The sequence below is a fragment of the Arachis duranensis genome, chromosome 6, assembly GCF_000817695.3.
Source record: "Arachis duranensis cultivar V14167 chromosome 6, aradu.V14167.gnm2.J7QH, whole genome shotgun sequence".
Taxonomy (NCBI): Eukaryota; Viridiplantae; Streptophyta; class Magnoliopsida; order Fabales; family Fabaceae; genus Arachis; species Arachis duranensis.
The window spans coordinates 17,426,122-17,436,153 of record NC_029777.3 but is presented as its reverse complement, the minus strand read 5'-3'; the positions used below and the strand labels follow the sequence as shown (position 1 = coordinate 17,436,153).

The following is a 10,032-nucleotide window of genomic DNA, read 5'->3' as shown; positions in this document are numbered from 1 at the left end:
AAAAAAAAATAATTCTAACCATTTATTAATCTAGTGGTTTATAAGTATTTTTGAGACTGAATCTAACTACTATAGCCGAATTTAGCCTCCAAACAACTAGTTAGTTACCACCGAATGTCATTAATCAAATAACCAAATACAAGCCTAAAGCCAATGACTCACTTGGTGCTGTAAGCAAAGAATTAGTAAATATATCTTAATTTTCTAAAAATAGATTCTCATCATGCATTATATAAATTTTGGTTGGTATGTATATCTATCGTTTTTTTCCCTATATTTAATATTGTGATTTTGTGTATGCAAAACGTATTGATGCAGAGTGAAGCAATAATGGAAAATAGGGTTATTATTGATGAGCCTTTGAGCCTGAGGCATGAAGCCATTGAAGCTGAGCTTGAAGAGACAAAGCAAAACCTTCAAAAAGCTAAAGAAGAAACCATGTCAATGGCGCATTGTCTTTCTTCATTGCAAGAAGAGCTTGAACTCACAAGGCAAGAGCTTCAACAATTGAAGCAAGAATCCATGGGCAAGCATCATCCCATAATGCAAGAAGAAGAAGAAGAAGCGGTTATTATTGAAGATGTCAAGGATATGGAGAATAATAAAAATAAAAATAATGTAACAAAGTTTGATGATGATGAATTGCAAAAGAAAAGGTATGTGACTTTTGCAAATACACCCTCATTAACTCATATTATTTCACCGTCACCACAACCGCTTACACTTGAAGTTGAAAAATTGAAGAGGCACCATTCATTTGGGAGTGAGAAGAAGAAGAAGAATAAGATCAAGCCACTTATTCCACTCATTGGTTTTGGAGGTATCTTTTCAAAGAAAAAGGGAAACAATTATTAAGAGAAAAATAATGCTTTCCATAGACACCTTAGCTTGAATTTTATAGCTTTCATTTGTGTATTGCAAATTGTGTCACCTACCAATTAAAATTCAGATAATAATGTAATATCACTCATGTCAAAATTATAGGAAAAAAGTAAAAAAAAAAAAAAATTGACGGTCTACATTAAGTAGTTTTTTTTTCATTCTCTCATGTCCTTTGTATTGTATTTTATACAGTAGAGGCAAAATTAAACTAATAATATTGAGTGAGAGTGAAATTGAATATATATGGCATATGATATGATTATACTTTTTCAACTTGGTCTTGTTTATACAACTGCACCCTTTCAGAATATCATTACTTTGAGTGGCTTTCATGCCACTTCAAATCATATATATATATATATATATATTCAAGCTTAGCTTGTACTTATTATATATTAAATTGGTAAATCTGGCTTTATGGAGCATGAAGAGTTAAATGAAAAATTTTAGTGTATATAACATTAATTTGCATTATTGCATTGGGCAAGAAGCTAAGACTCAAAATCAAACTCATTTTAACTTTATACCTATTTACTTAACATATCATGTGCCGGAAGGGAAAAGAAAAAATTAAAATATAGACGTAATAATCAAACATATAGGTATATATATGGCAACCTTATAAAGGACATAAAAGGGTATATGTATATGTTTAGACTTTAGACAACATTAGTAACATCTGATTTTCGACCATCCATGTTGCCATCTTGAGCTGACTTGTTGAAGAACTCGATGCAATCGGCAATGGCCTCATTGTAGTGAGAATAAGAAGAGTAATATGAGCTGCATGATGTCTTGGGCGGCTCGAACCGCTCCGAGCTCCTGTGGTGCCTTGTTTCCGCGGTTGACTGGCCGCGGCCAGAAGGCACCGAGGAGAACACGAACCGCATTAGAATCTTGCGGAATCGATGGAAGAGCTTCATGGCTGAGAAGTTGAACTTGATAGAAGGAGAAGAAGAAGAAGAGATATTATTTTGTTGAGGAAGTAGATGAATAAGGGAATGTTGATTATTGTTATTAACAACACTATTAGTATTAGTGTTGCCACATATTTGTATAACAAAGCTTTGATTTGAAGAAGCTAGACCTAGTCTTCCTCTTTGTTGTTGGTTGTGCATTTTTTTGCTTTTCTCTTCCTTTCAAGCCACCGGGAAGTGTAATGCTATGATGGATGTCGTTTGGTTCTTGAAGGTATATATAAAATCAATAATTCTTTCTTAATTTCTTCTCTACGTGTAACATTTAGGGACACTATTTTTTATGCAATACGGTTCTATAAGCTAACCTAATATATTACTATAAAATATTTGAAATAGCTAGCCTTCTCTTAATTAACTACTTTAGGGTATACTATATATTATGCATTCATCATTTTACCCTTATTTACATAGATCGATAATTAAATTAGTTTGACGTTACGCTCCACTTGAACTCTAACCAACCAACATTTTAAGGTTTGAAATATTTAATAATAAATGTATTATTCTCCATGTGTCAAAAATGATATGTGACGTAAAAAGTAAGATTTCTTTGTATGAAAAAGGTATAATGTATCAAATTTAAGGATTATATTCCTTATTGGAAGGCCAAATGAGATGTTAGCCAAGGAAGTCCCATGTGCCCAAATCATTGGCATGGCTTTCTCTTGTCCTACCTGAGAATTTTTTTTTATGGTTTGTTCATTACATTCAATTAATCTCACTTCTGTACAATAATTAATTATTATCATTAATATGATTAATTAAATCCATGACATAATATAACTAGAGCTTATTACGGAAAATAAAAATTGGTAATCATTTCGAGTTTATTAGTAGTTTAGTATACCTAGATTAATTAAAAAGAGTGTGTAAAATGATGATCAATCTACATTGCTACATATATATATAAAACCTTGACGAATCTCCAACAATAATCATTTGCGAGCTATGTGGAACCCATCTTTAACATGCCTAACATTAGAGCGAATGATTTTGTTGCAAGTCTTTTTCTCTAGGTTTTCATTTTATATGCAATTCCCTTATCCTTAAGGGATTTTTTGTTAAAGTAATATGATTTATAGTTGGAGATCAAAAGCCAAGCTACAATCATTATGGCCAATTTGTAGTTTAATTTTTTTGTGAGACGGGCAAGTTTTAGCGTTAAGAATGAAATTCATCAACGAACATTAATAGATAGCAGCATTTTAAAACTCAGTGTATCTTCTCCAAAATCAAATGGTTTTGAGTTGCTTGAAGTGTGCCTAAAATATAATCTTCACTACTAGAAATTAAATATACTCGTGATTGCATTGGTAAATTGTAATTAGTAGTATTCATGATAATATATATTAGATATTTGAATAATATATCAGCGCCCTTATATTCCTAGAGAATTTTATTATCATTGGTGAAGGAAGCTTTGGAATAATCATTATTGATTCCGAAAGCATGATGATAGTGTCTTATGCTTGTTTCCTTTAAACTAAACAACTTTAGGATATTTTTGTGAAGTCATTTCTTGAGCTGAAAACACATGCATGTAATTTAAATAAACTGAGTTTATCAATGATTAAGGAGAATACCCTACTAATGAATCCCTTCAATATAATTTTACATGCATTTGTACACTACAAAATTAACTGCGTATATAGTGATTCATATACAAAAGTTGATGATTATAAATTACAATTTTTCTTTTCTTATTACTCGCAGTTTTTTAATTTGTGATCTTATTAGTTCGATCTCTCAAAATAGAAAAGAATTTTGTTGGAAGACTCATTCTCCTTATATAGGATCTCATTTCGGCCGAGCTATATTGGATTGATAAATTTTTTAACAACTATGTTTATGTTATGTGTAGATCAAAATCAACTATTAATATAAAATATATATTAAAATATAAATATATATTAAAAATAAATTAAATCATACATATATTGTGTAAACTCCGTTAAATTAGTAAATAATTAGTTAATAAATTAATTTTTAATAAAAAAAATTAGAAATATGAATATTATATTAAATTAGGATAGAACTCATTAAAAAGAGAATTTTGACACTAATTTTAAAAAATTCAATTCAAGATTGAACAGAACAAAACGAACTAATTGAACCGGATTTAAACCGGGTCTATAGGCCCAACCGGCCCAGCACTTAAGTGAATCCAAGCCTCTCTTCTTCCCCAATTTAGTAGATGCAGCGCTGAAACACAATAGGGGAAAGGAGAAATGAAAAACACCTTCAAACCTTCACGGTAAATTCAAATTCCCGCATCTTCTCCGTTCGAGCTCCGATTGCCACACTGTTTATGGCCACGCGACCACCGCGTCGAGCTCTACGTTTCTATCGGAATAATTTCATAGGTAACTTGTTTTCTGTCCTCAGCCACTTCTTCCCCAATTTTTGGAAAATTAAACGGAGATATTGAATTTCTTTGTTCTTTGATGTTTTAGGATCCAATTAGCTTGAGAAAAACATTCACTCTATGTTCACTCTTGCTTATACGAAACTTGGATAAGGTGAGGATACCATAAATCCTATTTAATTTACTGAATTTATGCCTTGAGTACTAAATTGGGTATATATGTGTTATGAATGTGTATTAGGCTGTGAATAAATAATTGGAGCTTGAAATTATGGATATTGGAACTTGGAAGAAGCTGAACACTAGTATTTTGTTGAAGTTTTTGGGGATGTGTTTGTTTTAATAAGTTGCCTTGATCACTACGAAGAAACCGGCCAAGGTATGGTTTAGGTTTTGTGCATTTAATATATAATATTCTGTAAAAACTTAGGCAAGATGACCATAGAATAAGCTGGAACGCACAGAAATGTACAATGCTTAGTATCCTACATATTTATGATGTGATTTGGTTATGTGATGGATATTGTTGTTATATTGATGTTAGTATGGAACATGGTTGAGTTGGTGATTATATGATTACATACATCTTGAATGAGAGCATGATAGAGTTGTTAAAATGTGAGATTGTGTAATGTTAATGAATGATGGTTGATAAAATGGTGTAGAGTTTTGTTGCTGGCATATTGTATTGGTATTGGCAGGTTTGGTGATGAATAGAATGGAGATTTTGAATGAAAATAAGGTTTAAGGAGTTTTGCAAAATTTGATTTTGGGCCAAACTTCGGCGAGCTATAACTTGGCTTTCGGACCCTCAATTTGTTTCCAACTTATTTTAAATGAAAATTGGGTTCGTGAAGTTTATGCCGTTTGAAAAACGGATGAAAAACAATTTAAAATGATTAAGTTATGTGCGTCGAAAGTTTGGTTAAAAATTATGTAATTCTGCAGCTTTCTGCCTAATCAGGTTTTTCGAAAAACGTACGTCCACGCATACGCGTGGCATGGAATTTTTAACTGTGCGTACGCGTAAAGGACCAGCATGCATGTCCACGCGTATGCATGGTTCACGCGTACGCATGACACGAAGTATTCATTTACGTGTACGCATGATAAAGGGATGCGCGCGCGAGCTGCCTTTTTACGCTCCCATATGTACGCGTGAGCCACGCGACGCGTGGCCCCGATTCCAGTAAACATGATTTTCTGAGTTTTAAACCCTATTTTGAACTTCTAAACCTCTATTTTCATTCCTTTAGTCATAAATAATAGTATTAAACTGGATAATCAGATGAAGTTAGGAAGTGGGGATAACTTGGAACTGAAGTAAAGCTGAAAAAGTGATGAATTGAATTATGAAATATTATGAATGATTATGTATAATACTTGGCTTGATTAATTAAATGATCTGAGATACGAGCTTCCCTAGGTAAAGTACCGCAGCTTGCCACCACGTGTACCAGGTCAAAAAGTCGATACTCTGTTGACCCTACGACGTAAGGGTGACCGGGCACTTATAAATTCTCGAGAATATTACCCCCATTGAGCAATATTGATTATTTGAGAAAAAACTATGCATAGATTCTTGGGGATGCACGTCGTGGGACAGTCCAAAGGTTTAGCAAACCAGACTTGTCAGGTTGGCTTAATAACCGACAGATGAGACTCATCAGCCATAGGACAGGCATGCATCATGTGCATATTACTTGAATTACTTTTTTGTGCATTAACTGGGTGTGCCTAATTGTAATTGCTATGTTAAATGTATATTTGCAACCTGCAGTACTTGTAACCTTCTTGTGTTTGCCTTTATCTTCTTATTTGTCTATGATATGTTGTCGAAGATGGAAGTATGGTGGAAAGGCGGTAAAACTAGATTTAAGATTAAGTTAAGTTAGACTTAGATACTCGTAGAAAACTACCTTTTATGACTTCTGTTTAATACTTTAAGCTTCGTAATCTGAGTGTCGGTGTTATAGGATTGCCTCTGGCATTTTCAGGACCTTATATCTTATATGTGTGGCACCTTTACCATGCTGAGAACTGTTGGTTCTCACCCCATACTATGTTATTTTTCAGATGTAGGTCGAGAGGCATCTCGTTAGGCGTCTGGACTTTTGAAGCGAAGTAGTTATCGGGTTATTTTGTTGTACAGTTATATATATATGTAAATTTGGGTTTTGGATATGTATATATATGTGTATATATTCTCCTGCCAGCTTTGATTTTGCGGGCTGAGTTAGGAGCTTGTTATTTTGTATCCTTGATCCTCTATTCCTACTTTTCTTATATTATGCTTCAAAGCTATAGTTTTCTTTGTACGCAAGTTAACTCGTTTTTTGAATATTGCGCTTTTATTCCGCGATTTTTATTTCAACGGTTCTTCAAGGCTCTTAGTTTATTTGCTATTATATGTACACTTTTCATTTTAGAGGTCGTATACCACATCACCTCTGTTTTACAGCTCAAGCGTAAAGCTGAGTGTGGTAGGGTATTACATTATGGTATCAGATCAGTTCGTTCCTATAGAGTCTAAAAGACGGACTGATTATGCTTCTATGCATTCTCTGTATATGTGTTTATGTGCTATTAGGATATCTGATTGATATATATGGCATAAACATTTGTGAGCATGCATTTGGAATTTAAAGTATTAGACCTGCGATATTCAGACTGATCAACTTAATATCACTTTTTTGGTGTGTATAGGGACCAGATGTTGACTCGTAGACGCGGTCGCAGCCGAAGTAGAGGTAGGATAGGCACCGTTACTCCGAGCCTAGCATGGAATAACCCAATAGACTTTATGGCTGCCCTGGGAAATATGGTTGTAGTTATACAGGCGACAGCTGAGGCACTTAACAGAGTAATCACGGAAACAATAATGACGAAGAAGGCCCACCTTCCGACCTTCAGTGGAACCTCAAATCCCACCGATGCAGATAATTGGATTCAAGCTATGGAACGGGCACTGCAGGCTCAACAGGTTCCTGAGGAGCAATTGGTTGAGTTTAGAACTTATCAGTTGCAAGGTGAGGCTCAATATTGGTGGCAGGGAACACGACGTATCCTGCAGCTAGATGGCGCTGTGATTCCTTGGGAAGTCTTCCGAACATATTTCTATAATAAATACTTTTCTAATTCGGTTAGAACACCAAAGAACTTTAATTAATGCAATTAAAGCAAGGCTAATGACTGTTACTAAGTATACTAGCAGGTTTGAGGAGTTTGTCGCTTTTCTCGTATCTGTCAAGGTGCAACTGAAGATTTTGCTGAGTGGAAATGTATTAAGTATATGAGGGAGGTCTTCGGAGCGATATTTTGAGCTTTGTTTCACCAATGGAGATCTGATTGTTTTCTAAATTGGTGAATAAGAATAGGGTGGTTGAGAAATGTGTGAGGAATGCGGCAGTAGAGAAAGGAAGTTTGTGGGTGCCTTTTCAAAGGACTTCAGGGAGAAACTTTGCTCTGAGAAGTAGGAATTTTAAGCGTAGAGGCTTTGTTCTGCAGCAGAATCAAGGTCAAGATAATTACAGAAGGCCGAATACTAATGTTAATCAAGGAAGAAGGTTTGGAAAGTAACCACAGTAGGATTTGAACTGTTAGAGGTGCGGGAAGTATCATCCTGGAGTTCTGTGCAGATTAGGACTTGGGGTATGTTATTTTTGTGGACAGCCCAGGCACTTGGCCAGTAATTTTCTGGAGAGGAAGAAGTATTAGACTGGTAGAGCACAGCAGCTAAGGAGAGTGTACACCACTTCTGCAGTAGGTGTTGAGGGATCTAAGACACTTATTAGAGGTAACTGTAAAATGGCTGGTAAAATCTTAAATGCTTTATTTGATTCTGGAGCAACTCATTCATTTATTGCATTTGAAAAGGCTAATGAATTAGGATTGAGGATGGTGGTTTTAGGTTATGATTTGAAAGTGCATAATGCTACTCATGAAGCTATGGTGACTAGGTTAGGATGTCCACAAGTTCCATTTCGAGTACAACAACATGAATTTGTGCATGATTTGATTTATTTACCGATGACTGGTCTAGATCTCATCTTGGGATTGGATTGGTTACCCAAGAATCATGTTTTGCTTGATTATTTTGAGAAGTCAGTGCATTTTATGCCGGAAGGGTCAGAAGCACCGGTTGTGGTGAATAGTTACTATTTGAACTCTATGATAGTAAATTGTTCTGGAACTGAAACTCAGGGGTATTATGTTATTAACTACGGGAGTATCAGGTGATGATCAGAGTTTAGAGCAGACTCCAGTTGTATGTGAATTTCCAGACATGTTTCCAGAAGATATTAATGAATTTCCACCTAACTGGGAGGTTGAATTCGTAATTGAGTTGGTGCCTGGAGCCGGTCCAATTTTGATTACTCTTTACAGGATGTCACCTTTAGAAATGGTTGAATTAAAGGCTCAACTAGAAGATCTATTGGGTAAGCATTTTATTCGACCAAGTGTTTCTCCGTGGGGAGTATCGGTGTTACTGGTAAAGAAAAAGGACAGAAGTATGCGCTTGTGTATCGATTATCGGCAACTGAATAAAATTACTGTGAAGAATAAATATCCATTACCTAGAATCAACGACCTAATCGATCAATTACAGGGTGCCGGTATGTTCTCTAAGATTGATTTGCAATCCGGGTATCATCAGATAAGAGTTAGAGATGAAGATATTCCGAAAACTGCTTTTAGGACACGTTAGGTCATTATGAGTATACGGTGATGTCTTTCGGGTTAACCAATGCTCCAACAATATTCATGGATTATATGAACAGGATTTTCCGGCCGTACCTGGACAAGTTTGTTATTGTCTTCATTGATGATATCCTTGTTTATTCTAAGACTGAAGAATAGCATGCTGATCACTTGCGAACTATGATGCAAATTCTGAAAGACATGAAGTTATATGCTAAGTTATCTAAATGCGAGTTCTGGAAGAGTAAGGTGAAGTTTCTTGGTCACGTAGTGAGTAAGCAGGGAATAGTTGTGGTTTCTGCTAAGGTAGAAGCAGTGATGAATTTGGAGCGATCAACTTTGATGAGTTTGGAAAACTCTAATTTAATTTTGATGATGAACAAACATTATTAAAATAATTAATTACAAAATTATTAATTTGATGTTAAATTAATTAATAATTTTGTTTTGCATGATTTTTAATGTGGGCTAAAAATAAAAGGAAAATTGCAAGCTCAAGTACATTCAGCATTGATACAAAAATATTTTGTTTGGCTGAATTATTGTTCTTGTTATTGGGCCAGAATTCAAACTATCATAAGCCCAATTCATCTTGCATGCTTGGTCCGAAATCATAAGGAAATGGGCACAATGCACTTCTTTAACTAAAACCCATTCCTTTAAGCATGTTACAAGCTTCCAACGGATTCCATTTCCCACTTTGGGATGGATTTCAAATTTAATTTAAGCATTGGAAACATAGGTGAGAGAGAGAAATTGATTTGATGGCTTTAATGATCCTACACGCCTATCAGTAAAGGGAAGTGGGAAACTTGAGTGCACTTTTATTCCTTCTCTTTGCTACATTAAATTATTTGATCAAATCCATTGAATATCTTCTTTCTTCTCTCTCTAATCTTTCTTTCTTCTTCTCTTCGGTCATATCACAGCAACCATGGAAGCTACACTAAGCTACCAAAAGGAAAAAGAAGAAGCTGCATGCATCAAGACCATCAAGTTAATGATGGCACGAAAAATAAAACCAAAAGTATGTTGTGGCTGAGATAATCACCAAATGTGGTAAGATTTGGTGAGGTAATCTCGAATCCTCCATACTAAAAAAGA

General features: G+C 34.8%; 2 protein-coding genes across 2 annotated transcripts in view; one reads left to right on the top strand and one right to left on the bottom strand.

Annotated features, from left to right (window-relative positions):
* The window catches only part of LOC107493254 (WEB family protein At1g75720), a 2,103-nt gene extending 983 nt beyond the window's left edge, over window positions 1-1,120 (top strand). The window contains exon 2 of the mRNA XM_016114354.3: window positions 319-1,120. Within this exon, the coding sequence (XP_015969840.1) occupies window positions 319-855 (537 nt within the window). The 3' untranslated portion in view covers window positions 856-1,120. The remainder of the gene's footprint in view (window positions 1-318) is intronic.
* Window positions 1,121-1,440: 320 nt separating this feature from the next.
* Window positions 1,441-2,025, bottom strand: LOC107493255 (uncharacterized). The gene has a single exon (XM_016114355.3). It carries the CDS (start codon window positions 1,998-2,000, stop codon window positions 1,542-1,544), a length of 459 nt encoding a protein of 152 aa, XP_015969841.1. The 5' UTR covers window positions 2,001-2,025; the 3' UTR covers window positions 1,441-1,541.
* Between the last annotated feature and the right edge of the window lie 8,007 nt (window positions 2,026-10,032).

Excerpts from the sequence above, each read along its gene's own strand:
- LOC107493255 (XM_016114355.3), bottom strand. The coding sequence starts at position 2,000 with ATGCACAACCAACAACAAAGAGGAAGACTAGGTCTAGCTTCTTCAAAT.